Below are 20,728 nucleotides of genomic sequence, written 5' to 3' on the forward strand. Positions count from 1 at the left end.
TGCTCTTATTTAAGAAGCATATTAAATCTAAGGCAGTGCAACCAGTCGACAAGCTGGCCAGTGAAATATTGAGTCACTTTGGTGGGATATAAACACTGGGAAAAGAAAACTGAGGGTAGCAGTGTATTATAGACCTAATAACTGTGATGAGTATCAGGGATGGATTTTGGTATTCGTAGGCCCTAGGCACTTTTACTCCGAAATGTGCTAAAAAGGGGGGGGGGGTAAATTTTTTCTTCTATTTTATCACTTTGACTGCAAATCACATCAATTAACGTGACTAAGTTTCAACTATAATAATTGATAAACCTCCTCAATTGACAGAGCGACCATCACTTCGATTCTTCTTGTTTCGAGAACAGTTGCTAAATAGTGTATGCATATTGAATTGAAGCTCCTAGAGTTGATTGCTTTCTCAGCTCGTTTTTTGTTAGTCACAGTGAAAAGAGTGAAGCTTTTTTTTTTTTTTTTTTTCTCATTTTTCCCTTCCTTCTTAGGCCATAGGCACTGTGCCTATGGTGCCTAATGGGAAATCCGCCCCTGATGAGTATAACAGAAAAACTATACAGAAATATAAAGTGGGCTACTAAATCAAAATGGCTTATAATGGGGAATTTTAACTTTCCAGATACTAATTGGAACTTGTCGGTTGGTCACTCACATACTAGCGAGACTTCTGTGGAATTATTGGATGACTTTCCTACAGCAATATGTTAAAGAAGCAACACGAGCAATACTCGTGATCTGATTATCAGTGATGGTTCTGCACGTGTAAAGAATCTGAAGATATAAGAAACACTAGGTGGTAGTGATCATACCATATTAGTGTGGGATTTAATTAAAGATATAACTACCATCAAGGGTAATAGGAAGAGCTTTTGCTTTTGTAAAAGTGACTAAAGTGGTCTCTGGCAGTTTTTAATTCTATACAGTGAGACCAACTGATAATGTCACCATCAGCAAATTCAAAATGGAAGTAATTTTGAATCAGGGAAATAATCATAGAAGCTACTAAACTTTTCATACCAACTAAGAAATATTGTTCAAGGCTTAGTCCTAAATGGATGTCAGATGAACTAATGAGACTTGTGGCAGAGAAGAAAAAAGCATGGGATGCACATAAATTAGCATGGGAGTACAGAAGCCTATGGTAGATATAAACTAGTCTGTAATCAAGCAACAAAGGAGGTTATGCAAGCTAAGGCAGATTATGTGAAATATTTGGCAAAGGATACAAAGAAAAACAGGCAAACACTTCTTTACTTCTGTAAATACTAAAAGGAAGGGAATGAATCACATTGGCCCACTTGATCTGAGAGAAAGAAACCGGGTGCTGAGAGAAAGACAATAAATTAATCGAATGCTTGAAAGAAAGCATGGGTGTGAGCAAGGAAGTACACAACTTTAATTTTAGTAAGTTATATTAATACTAACCTGTATTCTAGCTGTTTTATAAATTTAAACTATTTATGTCGAAGTTTGTATTTTTTTTACACTAACCTTACCACATACCAGCATTTCTCCCCCCCCCATCCTGGTGTGAGAAAGAGAAGAAATGCGTGGAGAAAAAAAAAAACACACACACAACACATAAAACAAACAAACAAAAAAGAATAATAATAATATAAAATGTAAAAAATAAAGTATAAAATTGGAAATCAGAAAAACTGCCTGTTCCGCCTTAGGGAATGACTGGTGGACAGATGGCTCTTTATGGCCCCTGCCCATACAAGCAGGCACCATGCAGTGGCTACTTACCAGCATGGTGTGGGATGCAGACACTGGCCATACAGCAGGGTTTGCTCCGGCAGTGCTTCACATATTTCCTTATTACCCTGCCCGCCTTCTCGTGGTGCTGGATAGTAAACTACAGGTTTTTGTGTTTAAACACACGTCCCTAGGCTAAGAAGCTGGATGAACAACACTAACCTACATAAATCTGGCCTTTACAGAGTTTGTATTAATCACATTGTCTGATACAGAGTTGGGAGGGACCCTCAGAACCACATTACAAATAACACCATACACTATAGTCCACTTAATATCAATGGTTCAACTGCTGATGATCCTGCTCAGCTTGCTGACAAACTGAATAAGTATTTTGCATCTACATTCACACGAGCAATTCTTTAGGGAAGTGGATGACAGAAGTTTATCAATCTCTAACAGACTGTTAAAGGATTATGTAATAACTGAAAGGAAGGTTGAAAAGAAATTGAAATTAAACATGAGAAAAGCACCAGGAGTGGATGGGATCAATTTAATAATATTAAGGGATGCTCTCATAACTATGCCTCTTTGCAACTTGACTTTCTCCAGTCCAACTTTCCTAACAGTGAGGTAATTTTCCTTGGTGATTTCAATGTTTACAACTCCAGCTGGCTTCCGTTTTCTAGTCACACCAACCCAGCTGGTCGAGATGCCGAGGCTTTTGCAATTACTAATGACCCTGCACAGATTGTTCATTTACCTACAAGAATACAGGACAATTCTAATTATACAGCCAACACGCTTGATCTTTTTCTCACAAACAACCCTTCTAAGTATACGGTCGAAGTGACAGGTCCTTTAGGCACTTCAGATAACAACTTAGTGATTGTCTCTTCTCCAATGGAGCCTTTATCTCATGGCTATTCCCAACCTCGTGTTGTTTGGCATTACAAGAATGCAAAATGGGATGACCTGTGAGATTTCTTTTCTTCTTGGTCGGATTACTGTTTCAAAACTTCTGATATCAACATTTGCTCAGATCGAGTCAGTGAAATTATTCTTGCAGGAATGGAATCCTTTATCCCACACTCCACTTTAAAATCTCGTCCTTTATCTAAACCTTGGTTTTCCAATAAATGTGCTAAGGCTGTTCAAGAGAAGAATGTTGCATATCGTGATTAGCTTGTTTCTAATTCTTCAGTGTCATTTTCTGTCTATACCAAAAGCTCGCAACAATTGTAAAGCAGTTATTAATCAGTCCAAACTAGAGTTTGAACAGGCTAAGAGTAGAAAACTTGGTTCTTGCCCTAATGGTAGCCAAGAATTCTGGTCTCTTGCCAAAGCTATTGGGTGCAACTTTTGCCCATCTCTGCTCCCACCTCTGTCCAAACCAGATGGTTCTGCTGTCACTTCAGCCAAGGATAAAGCTGACCTCCTAGCACCCCTTTTTTCTTCCAACTCATGTATTAATAATCTTGGTAAAATGCCTCCCACCATTCCCAACATGCCTCCCATGGTCTTCCGTCAAAAGGATGTTAGAAGGATTTTGATGAATCTTGATGCTAAGAAAGCTCCAGGTCCCAATGGTATTTCTCCACTTGTTCTCAAAACTGTGCTCCTGAACTTACTCCTATTCTTTGCCGCCTTTTTTCACTTTCTTATTCCAAAAGTGTTTTTCCTTCTGCTTGGAAATTTGCTCATATCCAGCCAGTTCCTTAAAAGGGCGACAAATCCCTCCCTCTAATTATCGTCCCATTGTAATTACTTCTACTTTTTCTAAAGTAATGGAGAAATCAATTAACCACCAACTCTTAAACTACCTAGAAACCTTCCGTCTGATCAACGATCGCCAGTATGGATTCCGTCAGTATCGATCCACTGGTGATATTCTGGTTTATGTTACCCATTTATGGACTAATTCAATGGAAAGTTCGGTGAAACACAAGTAGTTGCTCTTGACATCTCAAAGGCTTTCGATCATGTTTGGCATAAAGGTCTTCTAAACAAACTTCCATCTTATGGTTTGCCAACTGTTTTTAGTAATTGGTTATCCAGTTTTTTCTCTGATCGCTCACTGAGGGTGATGGTAGATGGCTCTCTGTCTTCTAACCTCTCCACTAATGCCGGCGACCCCCAAGGTTCAGTTCTTTCCTCCACTCTTTTCCTCTTGTATATTAATGACCTTCTTCCATTGACTGGAAATCCTATCCATAGTTTTGCCGAAAATAGCACATTGCATTCTACTTTCCATTTTGAGAAACCTTGACCTGCTCAATCAGCTTCAACTTCTCGAAAATCTGCTACTAATTCTTTAAATGCCGATCTCCAGGTAATTCTCCAGTGGGGCAAAGACAACTTAGTTGATTTCAATCCTTCTAAAACTCAGTGTAAAATCCAAATTCACAAATGGAGTTAAAAGGGTGACACAAGATATTCCAGACCTGTTAGCTTAGCTTCTGTTCCAGGAAAAATAATGGAGCCACTGGTTAAAGAAGTAATGTTGAACCATCTAGACAGAAGTGCAGTTATACTTCAGTCACAGCATTTGTTTGTTAAAGGGAAATATTGTCTAATGAGTTTGATTGTATAATATAATGCAATCACAAAGGAAGTGGAAGCAAACAATTTTGATATCACATGCTTGGATTTCAGGAAAGCTTTCAGTACTTGCACATGAAAGATAGCTATACAAATTAAAATAGTGAGGCATTAAGGGAAAGTTATCGCTATGGATAAACAGATGAATGAGTGAAGATAAAGTGTTTATCAATAGACACTGCTTTTTGTGGACTAGTGAAGTCCCCCAGCATTCAGTACAGGGCTTGTTGTTTTCTGTATTTATTAATCACATTAATGAAGGTATATAAGGCTTACTGTCTAAGTTTGCAGATGATACAAAGGTTGCAGAGGTGGTCAATAAAAGTAACTACTGTATGCTACTGCTTGTTATTATTGTTTGTTATTTGGTTTTTTGGGAGCATTAGCAACTAAGGCCATATTACTCCGGGATATGCGGTGGTCATTCCCTGACCTTTCCGCATCCTCCGTATTTGGTGGTGACGGGCTCGAACCCCGGTCTAATCAAGAAGCGTGTGCTACGCACTGCTGCTGCTCCTTCCCACCTGGCTATGGAGGCGCCGTATGCTACTGCAAAAAGATCTATAAAAATTATGCATTGGGCTAATAAAATGGCAATTGCAGTTTATATTGACTAATGCAAAGTACTGTATATGGGTAGTAGTGATCCCAGAATAACACACTATGTGGTACAGGAGTAGCAGAAAGTGAAATGGACTAGGTGGGGGGGGGGTTGTGGGCAGTCACATACGAGCAGTTCAGGCAGGCAGCCAAAAGAGCTCATAAGGTTTTGTCAATGATCTACAGAAATTTTGCTAGCAGAGATAAGGAGCTGATATCCCATTTGTATAAGGTAATGGTCAGCCTAAATCTTGACTGCATACAGGCAAAAGGCCTCATTTTAAAAAGAACATAGACCTGCTGGAACAGATACAGACAAGGACAATGAGATTAATGAGGATAAGAAAGTGGTGCCCTTTCCAAGAAAGGCTTCGGTTCTGCAAATTGTATGTAGAGAATAGGTACCTGTGAGGTGTTTAAGGCTCTGAATGGCTTGAACTCAATGCTTATGGGATTCTTCCTTTTGCACTAACTGCACATGTGATTGGGCATAAGGTCAAATCGAGGAAGGCTGGTTAGAATAGAAATGCAGAAGTTTCCTTTAGCCAGCAGGGTTTTTTTTTTTTTTTTTTTTATGAAAACCCCAAACACGAGAGGTATTAGAACCTATAGTACTTAGTACAGTGAATGGGATGGAGGTTGAGAAGATGAAAGAAAATATTTGTTGACATAAGACTTAAACATCTGTAGACTAATTTTCAGAAATACGCATGAAGGAAAGTTGTTTCAGAAAACGGCAGTTGAATGAATAAACGAGGAAGATAAAAAATTGGCTCTGTGAGTCTGGAGTTGGACAGTAAATGTATGTTGGCTCATGGTGGCACGTGTTTGGACTGTTTTGAAAGAGAGAGAGGGAATTATAGAACACAATTCCGAAGAACAGTGCCCATGGAAGTATTGGTAGAAAAGGCATGCAGCAGAAACAGAACTTGTATGAGACAGTGAGTGGAGAGACTCTGTTAGAGAAGAGTTACTAATTAACCTAACTGCTTCTGAATGGAATCTGCAAGCCTGAGAGAGGTTTTGGGGGCACCACCCCAGGTGGGGCAACAATATTCCCCGGTAGGGCGGATTTGCAATTTATACAGAGTAAACAGCTGTTTGGAAGAAAAGTAATGCCGAGAGCAAAAGAAAAAAACAAGTTTTTTAGATACAGAGGAAGCAATATTTGTAATGTACTTGCGCCAAGAAAGATTAGAAGTCAGGTAATCCCCAAAAGAGATACATCTTCTAGCCAAGAAATCGGAGTGTCACCAAAGATAAGCATAGGAGCAGAAGAATCCTTTTTTTGTGAGATATAAAACAAGACAGTTTTAGAAGGATTGAAATCAACTAAGTTGTCTTTACCCAACTGGAGAATTACCTGGAGATCGGTATTTAAGGAATTGGTAGCAGATTAATATATAAGAGGAAAAGAGTGGGGGAAAAAAACTGACACTTGGGGAACACCGGCATTAGTAGAGAAGTTAGAAGACAGAGAGCCATCTACCATCACCTCAGTGAGTGATCAGAGAGAAAACTGGATAACCAATTATAAAAAACACTTGGCAAACCATAAGATGGAAGCTTGTTTAGAAGACCTTTATGCCAAACACAATTGAAAGCCTTTGAGATGTCAAGAGCAACTGCTTGTTTCCCCGAACTTTTCCATTGAATTTGTCCATAAATGGGTAACATAAGCCAGAATACCATCAGCGGATCAACACTGATGGAATCCATACTGGTGATCGTTGATCAGACAGAAGGTTTCTAGGTAGTTTAAGAGTTGGCAGCTAATTGATTTCTCCCTTACTTTAGAAAGAGTAGAAGTAGTTACAATGGGACGATAATTGGATTGGAGGGATTTGTCGCCCTTTTTAGGAACTGGCTGGATATGAGCAAATTTCCAAGCAGAAAGAAACACAACTTTGGAATAAGAAGGTGAAAAAAGGCGGCAAAGAACAGAAATAAGTTCAGGAGCACAAGTTTTGAGAGCAAGTGGAGAAATACAATCAGGACGTGGAGCTTTCTTAGCATCACGATTCTTCAAAACCCTTCTGACATCCTTTTAATGGAAGACCACAGGAGGCATTGAATGCAGTTGTGTTGAAATGGTGGGAGGTGTTTTACCAAGATCTTTAATACATGAGTTGGAGGAAAAATGGGATGCTAGTAGGTCAACTTTATCCTTTGCTCAAGTGTCAACAGAACCATCTGGTTTTGTGGTTGTTGTTATTTTGCTTTTAGGAGCAAGCATTAGCAACTAAGGTCATATTGCTCCGGGGATATGTGGTGGTCATTCTCTGACCTTTCCGCATCCTCCGTATTTGGTGGTCACGAGCTTGAACCTGCTCTAATCAAGAAGTGTGTGTGCGACGCACTGCTGGTCCTGCCCATCTGGCTATGGAGGGACCTATCTGGTTTTGACAGAGGTGGGAGCAGAGATGGGCAAAAGTTGCGGCCAATAGCTTTGGTACCAGATGGTACCCGAGCATTCTGGTACCAAATGGTACCAGAATGCTCGGGTACCATTTGGGCAAGAAGCAAGTTTTCTACTCTTAGCCTGTTCGAACTCTAGTTTGGACTGATTAATATCTGCTTTACAATTTTTGCGAGCTTTGGTGTAGGCAGAAAATGAAACTGAAGAATTAGAAACAAGCCAATTACGATATGCAACATTCTTCTCTTGAACAGCCTTAAATCCTTATCTAAACCTTGGTGGAAAACTAAGGTTTAGATAAAGGACGAGATTTTAAAGTGGAGTGTGGGATAAAGGATTTCATTCCTACAAGAATAATTTCACTGAGATGATCTGAGCAAACACTGACATCAGAAATTTGAAACAATAATCCGACCAAGGAAAATAAGAAAAGAAATCTCACAGGTCATCCCATTTTGCATTCTTGTAATGCCAAATAATACGAGGTTGGAAATAGCCATGAGATAAAGGCTCCATTGGAGAAGAGACAATCACAAAGTTGTGATCTGAGGTGCCTAAAGGACCACTCACTTCGACCGCGTACTTAGAAGAGTTGTTTGTGAGAAAAAGATCAAGCGTGTTGGCTGTATGGTTAGCATTGGCCGGTATCCTTGTAGGTAAATGAACAATCTCTGCAAGGTCATTAGTAATTGCAAAAGCCTGAGCATCTTGACCAGCTGGGTCAGTGTGACTAGAAAATGGAAGCCAGCTGGAGTTGTGAACATTAAAATCACCAAGGAAAATTACCTGACTGTTAGGAAAGTTGGACTGGAGAAAGTCAAAGAGCTCCAAGTGATTAGTGGAGTTGGGAGAACGGTAGAGATAACAGATGAATTTGACACAATAGATTTTAATATGGTATAGATTTTAAGCCAGAGAAGATTGAAAAGAGGAGATTCCAAATTACCACATCTCTGACAGGGAATATCAGTACATACACATGCACAAGTACCACCTTTGAGGCCAAAGGAATCATACAGCGAATAATTTAGGCAACTGAGATGAGTAGTAGTTGAATTAACCGATAACTGAGATTCTGTCAGAAAAAGTACATGGGGTTTGGCAGACTGCAAGTGGAAATGGACATTGTTGAGATTAGAATTGAGACCACGTATATTTGTGAAATGAATTAGGAAATGTTTGGGAGGTTTAGATCTTTTCACAGACAAGCTTACTCTATTTGTTTGACAATGCACAGTGTATTGAATAGTAAGAAAAGGTGGGGGGGGGGGGACATGCTGTATGATGTAATGAAATTTTTGTATATGGCGCACACATGGTAAGAATATACCCAGATCCTTGATATAATGTGGCCTCAAAAATGCCCCCCACATGCAAACTACTCGGACTTCCCCCAGTCACTATCTGGCAGAGTGGAGGTAGCAAGATTATACACTAGCCGATCCGGAAGCCTCCTAAAGAGTTACCAATAGGTTTGGTCCAGTGTACTAACTAGCAGCTACCCTGCAAACACCGTTTTAGAGCTGTTCCTCTGAAATGTAAGAAAGATTGAATCTCGTCACGATGTTGATCATAACCTCAAAAGTCATCAGTTGTACTGCATGATGAAAGAGATGGGGAAAGGTTGGCCGGAACTTAGCTCTGGAAACTAAACATGGGTTCCATCACTTCAAGCCTCCAACAAGCAAAGTGGTGGTATTGCACCACCTGATGAGAGTCATCTACCACCTAGTATTGCCTGGTAACACAGAGGGGCGGTATTCCTCTATGTGAACCCAGGTGTGAACCCTGTGGGTTCACACCTGGGTGGTCACCCACAGTGTGTTTGTGCATGGAGGTTACACCCAGAATTACTAACAGTCCCACCGTCGTGAAGATGCAAGCAATATGCGAGGATGAAGTTAATTTCATTAGTTGTTAATCTATTTAGGCTCTTCCATGCCCACTTTCTGTTCACCTTTTCTGTTGTTTTTCTGTTCATATAGAAGTCTCAATTTCGGTGTACATTTCTTCAACCTCTTCATCATCATGGCGCAATGTCAGTGCATATATCATTATAACCTTTAGTTTGTATCTATTAGAAATCCTGAGTAGTAGCCTTGACATCCTTGGTGATGTCAAGACTACTATTTGCCAAAATGTTGGTTTTAATATCCTTGTGGATCGGACAGCCAACTCCACCTTCAACTATATCCATTAGTGTACAGCAGATTTCCACTTGATAAACTTATAAGTGATTCATTTCTTCTTGTTGCAGCCAAGCCGACAATATTCCAATTCACATTTTCTTATTCCTTTTCCAGTTCTAATATCCTATCTTCATCGATCAGCAATCACACATTGTAACAGGCCTAGTTCAGTTTCTGTGCATGGTAGCATAGTCATACCTAGAGATTCTTTGCACCTTCTGCTTCCACTCTGATCCTCTTGCTGTCATAAGAAGGAAAGAGATAGTCACTGGAGATAGGGCCATTTGTTTCGTCATGTGGTCATATTTAATAAAGCCCTGGAGGGTTTGGTCTTTTCCTTTTCATGCTGACCAGACATCTTGAAGAGAACCACTCTACACTGTTTGTTGTCACCAAAGTGACATAGCAGGGCTTACCAATGGGAAGGTTTGCATGAGTGGATTTTACGGAGACAGGCCAACAGGACTTCTCTTAAATCTTCTAAAATAGAAAGATATTCGCTCCATCAGTGTTTTCGACTGAGTGTCCGATAACACAGAATGCCTATCCCCCTCTAAGACCCTGGACTTCATATATACAATCATTAATAAATTTAGTAACAAAATTTTTAAACATAGAAAAAAAAGTGTTTAAGGTTACTATCAAATAAATGCATAGGTTTTAATACAAAAATAAATTCTGCTTTGTTATAAAGCAATTATTACTTATAAGAAACACTGGATGCATATGTTGTCCATGAGGAAAACACTACTATTGACATTTCCAACTGATCTTTATGGATACTGGGTTCCTCCTAGTGAAACTTCCATTGCACTGTGAGGAAACATCCAGAAGTTTGAAAAAAAAAAAAAAAGAAAGAAAAAAAAAAGTGATTGGGAAATATGTGATATTTGAAATATATGAGGCAGAATGAGCTGGTCCCAAAGGAACTAGTTATTGTTGGTGACTCTATTGTTAGGGAGACGGGGAATATACTATGCAAGAAAGATAGGTGGAACAGGACCAGGGTGTATCTGCCAGGGGCAAAAGATGATGATGTTGTAGAGCAGATATCATCTTTTAAGGGCACAAAATGTGATATTGTTGTATACGTTGAAACTAATGACATTAAGATTAAAAGATCTGAAGATTTACTAAACAAGTACAGGTCAATGTTGAAAAAAAGTCGCGAGTTAGGTTTGAATGTGAAAGTCTGCAATTCTGCCCAGACACGATAGGAGGGAGTATATGATGAGAGTCTTGTCGATCAGTTCGGCCCTGGAGAGATTGTGCAAGGCTCAAGTGGTAGAAATTTTTTCAGCCTGGTCTGTGATTGTTGACAGGAGAGACTGCTTCTACAGGGATGGGGTACACTTAAATAGAAAGGGTGCAAGAATATCTGCTGATGCTATCAAGGCAGCATTAGGTGGGTTGGAAAACTGCTAGCTTGGGCGGATACACAGACTAAAAGGTTAACAGAGGCCGCAGGCATAGGAAAAAGTGATTCTTGCACTGCTTCTATTAGAATGAGCAGCAGCCTGGAAAGCAAGGCAATTGAGATTTCCAGGACTGCTGGGAGTCATAGTGGAACAAATAAATACATGGGCTGTGTTAGGGTAACTAAAAGTAGAAACAGGTGCATGTATACTTGCATATACACCAATGCTAGGAGTATAGTTATTAAATTTGATGAGCTTGAAGTGTTAGTCAAGACATCAAAGGCACATATTATTGGGATATCAGAGACATGGTGTCACACAGACATAAGCAATGCAGAATTGTAATTTGGGGAGTACAATGTGTACAGAAAGGACAGGAAGGGAGGAGGGGTTATGCTGTTAGTTAAGAAACACAAAATCTAAGGAATGTTGTTGTTGTTTGGTTTTTAGGAGCATTAGCAACTAAGGCCATATTGCTCCAGGGATATGCGGTGGCATTCCCTAACCTTTCCACATCCTCCGTATTTGATGGTCACGGGCTTGAACCCCCGGTCTAATCAAGAAGCGTGTGCTACGCACTGCTGCTCCTACCCACCTGACTATGGAGGTGCCATCTAAGGAAGTGCATCCAATTGATGTTGCTGGACAATGCAATGTTGAGTCTGTTTGGTGTGTCATAAGCACTAGGAAAGCAAAAATGATAGTAGGTGTGTGCTATAGGCGTAATGAATCTGATGAGTATAATGAGCATTTGTGCAGAGAAATAGAGTGGGCCAGTAAATCAGAATGTCTTATAATGGGTGTGGGGGGGGGGATTTTAACTTTCCAGATATTGACTGGAAATTGTGGTGTGGTCACTTGCACACTAGCAAGAATTTTGTGGATTTTTTTTTTTTTTTTTTTTTGTTAGTTGTTGGCACATCGGCTTCTGTGATCATAATGCACCTCCCAAAGTTTTTGCATTTTATTCTGATCGAAGCCCGAGGCGGGATTCGAACCTGCGACCTTTAGGTTGCCAGGCAGGCACTTTACCCAAGATTTATTGGATGATTGTTTTCTACAGCAACAAGTTTGAGAGGCAACCAGAGGGAGTAATAATCTTGATCTGATTATCAGCAGTGATTATTCATGCATAAAGAATTTTCAGATAAATGAACCACTGGGTGACAGTGATCACAATGTACTGACGTGGGAATTACTTAAGGATGTAACTACCATCAAGGCTAAAGGGAACGGCTTTTGCTTTTGTAAAGGTAACTACAGTAGTCTTAGATAGGTTTTAAATTCTGTACAGTGGAATCAACTGATGATGTTACCACCGTTGAATTCTAAATGGGAAGCCTTCGAGGACTTAATTTTGGAATCTACTAAGCTTTTCATTCCAACTAAGAAATATTGTTCAAGGTTTAGGCCTAAATGGACGTCAGATGAACTAATGATACTTGTGGCAGAGAAGAAAAATGTATGGAATGCATATAAAGTATCAGGTGACACAGAAATCTATGGCAGATATAAACTAGTCTGTAATCAAGTCACAAAGGAGGTTAGGCAGGCGAAAACAGATTACAAGAAGTCCTTGGCAAAGGATGCAAAGAAAAACAGCAAAGAGTTCTTTACTTATGTAAATTCTAAAAGTAAATGGATGAATCAGACTGGACCACTTAACATAGATGGGTTGACCAATGATGATCATGCTCAGGTAGCTGATGAATGAGTATTTTGCATCTACATTCATACATGAGGAGTTATTCAATGAGGAGAATGCCAGAGGTTTATCAAGCTAACAGGGACCAAGTGATTTTGTAATAACTGAGAGCAAAGTAGAGGAGAAATTGTTGAAGTTAAACATAAACAAAAAAGCACCCAGGGTGGACAGGATCTATCCAGTTATATTAAAGGAGGCAGCAAAAGAAGTAAGCAAACCCTTAGCCATAATTAGGAGAGCTTCCTTGGACTCCAGGGAGGTCCCCATGAACTGAAGGTGTGCAAATGTATCACAAATTCACAAAGGGGGTTCAAAAGGTGACACAGGTTACTATAGACTGGTTAATTTAATGTTTAATACTGGTTAAGGTTAATACTGGTTAATAATGGAATCACTGGTTAAAAAAGCATTGCAGTATCATCTAGACAAGACTGCAGTAATAGTTTAGACACAGCATGGGTTTGTTAAAGGGAGGTCTTGTCTGACCAATTTGATTGGATACCATGATGTGGTCACAAAAGAATTGAATGCCAAAAATAATTTTGATATTATATACTTGGATTTCAGAAAAGCTTTTGACACTGTTGCATATGGGAGATTACTGTACAAATTGGAGCAGTATGGCATTAAGGGTAAGTTGCTACAATGGATAAAGGAATGGTTGAGTGAGAGAGGACAGAGTGGTAATCAATGTACACTGCTCTTCGTGGACAAATGTTATTAGTGAAGTTCCCCAGGGTTGGGTGTTGGGCCCATTGTTCTTTTGAATATTTATCAATGATATTGATGAAGGTATATCATTGATAAATGTTTGATGGCTAAGTTTGCAGATGACACAAAGGTTGGCATGGTTGTTAACGACAGTAAAGACAGTGCTACTCCAACTGGATCTATATAAGTTGCGAAAATGGGCTGAGAAGTGGCAACTGAAGTTTAACATTGACAAATGCAAAGTACTGCATATGGGTAGCAATAACTGAAGAGAAATTGTACCAGCTGTGTGGTACTACACTCAGGGAAGTGGAAAGTGAAAAAGACCTGGGGGTAATTGTGCAGTCAAATATGAAGATCACTGAGCAGTGCAGACGGGTTGCCAGGGCAGGTCATGGAGTCTTGTCAATGATATATAGGAATTTTTCTAGCAGGGATAGGGAAGTGATTATCCCGTTATACAAGGAAATGGTCAGGCCACACCTAGAGCACTGTGTAGGCCTTATTAAAGGAAGAATTTAGAATTGCTAGAACAAGTACAAAGAAGAGCAACAAGATTGGTGAGGGAAACAAAGAGGTGCTCTTACAGAAAGGCTTAAGTTCTGCAAATTGCAGCGCCTGGATAGGCACCTGCAAGGTGATCTGATTGAGGTGTATAAGTCCTTGAATGGGTTGAGCAGGCTGAATGCTGAGGGGATTCTTCCTCTTGCTCAGACTAAGAACCTGAGGGGACACAGTTTCAAATTGAGGAAAGATAGTTGTAGAATAGATGTGCGGAAATTTGCCTTTAGTCTGTGGGTAGTTGATTGGTGGAACAGGGTTCCATCTTTTATTGTGGAAGCTAATAGCCTAAATATATTTAAGGCTGAGCTGGACAGGCATTTGGATCGAATGGAAGGGTGAAATGGCAGGGGTTTTTTTTTTTTTGGCTGATGCTGCATAAGCTTGCTTTCTTGAATCGTATGTCTCTACTAATGCTAATGTCATTGGCATGCTGCTTGTGCTATCACATTAAACAAGGTGCACTATAGCCACAGCAGCTTGTGCGCCATTAACACACACACACACACACACACACACACACACACACACACACACACACACACACACACACACACACACACACACACTAAACAATACCTGTGTTTTAGTTTCTGGGTTGAAAAGAAAAAACGGATTCTAAACAGCAAGGAAAAAAAAAAAAAGCACCTCACCGAATTCACCCTGTTGCAGATGAGAAAAAGACAAACACAAGAAAACTTGAATCATTGAGTATTTGATACATATACACAGAACTCACTTTTGTCATACTTTGTTGTTCACTGATTATGGAATAAACTGCTATTATAATCCTGGGAATTAACACATATCCTCAATGCATACATACTTATTTATTATTAAATTTCTTCTTCCACGGACTTCATTTTTGTGCAATATGCAAGGTCTTCCAGACATTGACTAATTTTTAGCTAATTGTCTACAGCTTTTGAATTGGTAAATCTATTTCCTCATCCTTTCACATTATCAACCCTTAGATTTACAACCATAAAAACAGTACATTATAGATCAGTGTGATCAGTAAACAGTAGTAGTAGTAGTAGTAGTGCCATGTGATGCAAGAAAGCAAGTGTATGAGCTTATGCAGCATCAGCCAAAAAAAAAAAAAAAAAACACACCATTCCCTCCAAATGCCTGTCCAGTTCCTCCTTAAATTTACTTAACCTCTCAACTTCCACGACGACAGATGGAAGTTTGTTCCAGCAATTAACAACCTGATGGCTAAAGGCAAATTTCCGCACATATATATTCTACATCTGTCTTTTCTTAATTTGAATTTATGCCCCCTTAGGTTTGTAATCTGAACAAGTGGAAGGATCCCATCAGAATTCAGCGTGCTCAACCGATTCAAGGCCTTATACACCTCAATCAGATTACCTCACAGGTGCCTAGTCTCCAGTCACTGCAATTTGCAGAACTTAAGCCTCTCTTGATAAGAGGATCCCTTCATTCTCACTCACCAATCTTGTTTCCCTTCTCTGTACATGCTCAAGCAAATCTACATCCTTCCTAAAATGAAGCCTCCAAGACCTGTATGCAGTACTCAAGGCATGGCCTGACCATTGCCTTATACAGAGGGACAATCACCTCCTTTTCCCTGCTAGCAAAATTCCTATATATCATTGACAAAACCCCATGACCTGCCTTGGCAGCCTGTCTGCATTGCTCAGAAAACTTCATATCTGACTGCACAATTACTCCCAGGTCTTTTTCATTTTCTACCACCTTAAGTGTAGTACCACACAGTTGGTACGTTTCTCTGGGGTTACTTCTACCCACATGCAGTGCTTTGCATTTGTCAAGGTTAAATTTCAGTTGCCACTTCTGAGCCCATCTGCCCAAATTTTCTAGATCCTGTTGCAGTAGCACACTGCCATTACTGTCATTAACAACCCTGCCAACCTTTGTATCATCTGAAAACTTCAACACTAAGCCTGATATACCTTCATCAATATCATTGATAAATATACAAAACAACAGTGGACCCAACACCGAACCCTGTGGGACTCCACTATCCATTGTAGCAACTTACATTAATCCACGAAGAACAGCACCCATTGATTACCACCCTCTGTCTTCTCCCACTCGATTATTCTTTTATCCATTGTAGCAACTTACTGCTCCAATACCATTCTGCTCCAATTTGTACAATAGTCTTCCATATGCAACAGTGTCAAAAGCTTTCCTGAAATCCAAATATATGATATCAAAATTATTTTTTGCATCCAGTTCCTTTGTACACACATCATAATATCCTATAAAATTTGTCAGACAAGACTTTCCCCTTAAACCCATGCTGTGTCTGAATTATTGCTGCAGTCTTGTCTAGATGATCCTGCAATGCATCTTTAACCAGTGACTCCATTATTTTACTCGAACAGAAGTTAAACTAACTGGTCTGTAATTACTCGTGTCACTCTTTGATCCCCCTTTGTGAATTGGGGATACATTTGCACATCTCCAGTCCGTGGGATCTCCCCTGAATCTAAGAATGCTCTCATAATTATGGCTAAGGGTTTGCTTAGTTGCTTTGCCGCCTCCTTTAATATAACTGGATAGATCCCATCCACTCCAGGTGCCTTTCTTATGTTTAACTTCAACAATTTCTCCTCCACTTTGCTCTCAGTTATTACAAAATCATTAAGCACCCTGCTACAATTTGATAACCTTCTGCTATTTTCAAACCTTAATAACTCCTCATGTGTGAACGTAGATGCTAAATACTCATTCAGTTTCTTCGCTATCTGAGCAGGATCATCAACAGTCAAACTATCGATATCAAGTGAACCAATCAGGTTCATCCCCTTCCTTTTAGAGTTTATATAAGTAAAGAAATCATTGCTGTTTTTCTTAGCATCCTTTGCCAAAGATTTCTCATAATCTACCTTCGCCTGCCTAACCTCCTTTGTGACCTGATTACAGACTAGCTTATATCTGCCATAGGCTTCTGAGTCGCTTGATAATTTATATGCATCTCATGCATTTTTCTTCTCTGTCGTGAGTCTCGTTAGTTCATTTGATAACCATTTAGGCCTAACATTATTATTGATCACAGTGATCAATAACAAGTAGTTTATTGATCACACTGGTCAATGCCATTATGCTTAACAGGTAATATTTTTTTTTAGCTAGCAAAATCCATAGTATTATTTTTAACATGCTTCACATAAAATAAACATTGTGTTTATTTTATTATCAATTTTTTTACAACATAACATGAGTCCAGTTATTCTTACTTATGAATAACAATTTTTATTATTACTGGTTATTATAATTTTCTAGCCCATTAATGTTTCCGTACAAATGAAGAGATGTCTATTTTATATGCACTTTGTAAACAAACTCCCCAGTGAATGATTTTTATTACCAGGATTACTTTGATAAAATAATAACACATTAAAATTATGTTGTTCCATTTATTTAAAATCTTTATTAATGAAAAGAATAATGGACATAAATGATGATGAATGTAAAAATCACAGATGAATGACAAAATGGTTAGCCCATGGATGTATTTAAGTTTTACCCTAATTATTTATATGACAAGTATATAAAATATAATCCAAAGTTCTTTTTATTTATGTTGCAAAAAGAAAATATTTCTGAAACAATAATTACATGAAAAACGTTTAAAAATTTTAAACTGCTTACCAATACACTTCCCATCCTGTTCATTAGATGTATACCCTGAAGGGCATGTAACAGTAGGAGGAATTCGAGATATGCAGATGTAACTACCTATGTCATTAATACAATCTTCAGTTGCTGATTCACAGGTATGAATACCTTCTTGACATTCATCAACATCTGCACAAATCAATGCAATGTAGTAATAATTAACAGCATTAATAATTTAAAAATAAATGAACTATTAAGACATTTCACATTAATTAGAATAATAGAACTTGTCTGTCTTTTTTTAGAATGAGACAAGGAAACAGGTTTCCCTCACAAGAAATGGCCTAAGCAACACAGGCTAATGCCTAGGGAGCCGTGTTGCTTAGGCTATAAGGTCATAAGTTTGTACTGAATATATGTATTAACATGGGGACCTCAAAAATATTTTTTTCTGATAGAGCTAATCTATCAAATGCAGTATAATCACCACTACTTTACCATAATGTAAATAAAGAGGAATTACCATCCTCTTAACTGCCTTGACAGTGTGAATATCCTCTGAGGATGCATGCATACATGTGTATACACACGCATTTATGCATCCAGTACATGACAGTAGAATGGAAATAACTAAATTTGCAATATGAGATATGCCAATTAGTAGCTCATGGCCATTAAAATTAATAACTATCCAAGAGCAGAGGGATTAATAATAGGGATCATTAATGAAAAGAACATCATGTTTAGGCAATCAAAATAGTTTAGATCATTTTAACATAAAGATGTAAAATCAAATTAAATGAAAAGTGTAAAAACCCTCAAAAATATAATTAATTATACTTAGAAAAACACTTGAACCACAAAATAAATACAAAAAATTAATTAATGCTGTTAATAAGGTTAGATGTAAGGTAAGGTGCTATTCTGCTCTTTTGAACCTAGCCACCCATATATCAAAACAAACAAAAAATATAAAATAATATTAAGAATAAAAGAGAAGGCCAAAGCAAAAACATTCACCCTTGGAATGCACAGCTTCTCACCCAAAGAAAGAAAGAGCACTACTAAAATAATAACACAATGATTAGCAGAGGCAAGAAAGCAAGCTTATGCAGCATCAGCCAAAAAAAAAAAAAAAAAAAAAATGTAAACTCAAATTAAATGAAAATTGTAAACACCCCATCAAAAACATAATTCATTATATGTACTTAGAAAAACACTTGAACCACAAAATAAATACAAAAAATTAATTAATGATGTTAATAAGGTTAGGTGCTATTCTGCTCTTTTGAACCTGGCCACCCATATATCAAAACAAAAATAAATACAAAAAAAAAATTGAAAAAAAATAAAAAATAATAATAATAAATAAATAAAATAATATACCACAAAAAGAAATATAGCTCACAAGCACTAACTTTTCAAAGGACACCAGCATATGTGAACTCCAAAAAAAGGGGCCATATTTCAATCACTGATCACTAACTCAGCCACACATTAATTGAAGTCCCAATATGTCCTGGATATTAACCCATTTATGCCCAGAAATAAGGTTTTGAAACACTTGAAACTTTAATATATTAACAATGTAAATAGATCAAAACTAGCTTTTAAAATTATTTTTTAAGCATATTTGTAAAATTAGAGCTCAAAATTTCTTGTTGTGCAAAAACAACACTGGACATACAGCATCGAACTTCTGTTGTTTGAATGCAACATTGAGAATAATACTGTGCCTACTAAAGAATTTTACACTGTGTTACTTGTGATGGAAATGGAATAGAAAATGAAAATGGATGTTTCATATTTTTACTGAACAAATAAATGTATAAACTAAAAACTGAACAAACACAATAATCCTAATCCTGATTTTTGTGGTATGCAACAGAACATTTCAAATGCAAAGGAGCATTACATTTCTTGCAAACATACATAGTTTGACTATGACATTTTTTTGCATCTTCGCTTTTTTTTTTCTAGTTCACTTTCAACAATGTAATGACTCACTTTGTTGTCTAGGACTATTTTTCCACCCAGTCCATTACTGATTCTTGTATTCAACACAATTGTCTCTGATATTTTCCTTGGTATAAATCAATGGCAAATACATAGCCTAGAGGAGACAACAACCCATCCTTTATTTCCCCATCATATGGACGTTCCACAAATAAGATGCTTTGAGGGATTTTAGCATTAGCATTTTTAGCATTAGTAGAGGCATTTGATGCAAGAAAGCAAGCTTATGCAGCATCAGCCAAAAAAAAAAAAAAAAACCCACTTCACCCCTCTGTTCGTTCAAAATACCTTAAACTTATTTAGGCTATCAACCTCTACCACAAGGGATGGAAGTCTGTTCCACCAACCAACCACCCGCTGGCTAAAGGCAAATTTCCGCACGTCTATCCTACATCTGTCTTTCCTCAATTTGAATTTATGCCCTCTCAGGTGATTTTTCTGAGCTAGAGGAAGAATCCCATCAGCATTGAGCATGCTTAAACCATTCAAGGCTTTATACACCTCTATCAGATCACCTCGCTGGTGCCTAGTCTCCAGACACTGTAATTTGCAAAACTTAAGCCTTTCTTCGTAAGAACACCCCTTTGTTCCATTCACTAATCTTGTTGCCCTTCTCTGTACTCGTTCCAGCAGCTCTACATCCTTCTTGAAATGAGGCCTCCAGACCTGTATACAGTACTCTAGGTGTGGCTTCACCATCGCCTTATACAATGGAATAATCACCTCCTTATCCCTGCTGGAAAAATTCCTGTATATCATTGACAATACTCCATGAGCTACTCTTGCAGCCCATCTGCACTGCTCAGAGAACTTCATATCTGTCTGCACAACCACGCCCAAGTCCCTTTCATTCCCTACCACTGTCAGTGTAGTACCACAGAGTTGATACGTTGCTCTGGGGTTGCTGTTTCCCATGTGTAGTACTTTACATTTGTCAATGTTAAACTTCATTTGCCACCTCTCAGCCCATCTGCTCAACCTTTCCAGATCCTGTTGCAGCAGCATAGTGTCAGTAGTGTCCTTGACAACCCTGCCAACCTTTGTATAGTCTGCAAACTTGGACATTAAGCCCAATATACCATCATCAATATCATTTATAAATACAGAAAACAATAATGGACCCAACACTGAGCCCTGAGGGACTCCACTAATAACATCAGTCCACGATGAGCAGTGCCCATTGATT

The 20,728-nt window shown here is 38.4% G+C and overlaps 1 protein-coding gene across 1 annotated transcript in view; it reads right to left on the minus strand.

Moving 5' to 3' along the window:
* Window positions 1-20,728, minus strand: part of LOC150076217 (uncharacterized) — a 385,004-nt gene that overhangs the window by 201,630 nt on the left and 162,646 nt on the right. The window contains exon 8 of the mRNA XM_090388025.1: window positions 17,560-17,715. Within this exon, the coding sequence (XP_090244151.1) occupies window positions 17,560-17,715 (156 nt within the window). The remainder of the gene's footprint in view (window positions 1-17,559; window positions 17,716-20,728) is intronic.

Source organism: Mastigoproctus giganteus, chromosome 13 (assembly GCF_048544385.1).
Source record: "Mastigoproctus giganteus isolate SK-2022 chromosome 13, ASM4854438v1, whole genome shotgun sequence".
Lineage (NCBI taxonomy): Eukaryota > Metazoa > Arthropoda > Arachnida > Uropygi > Thelyphonidae > Mastigoproctus > Mastigoproctus giganteus.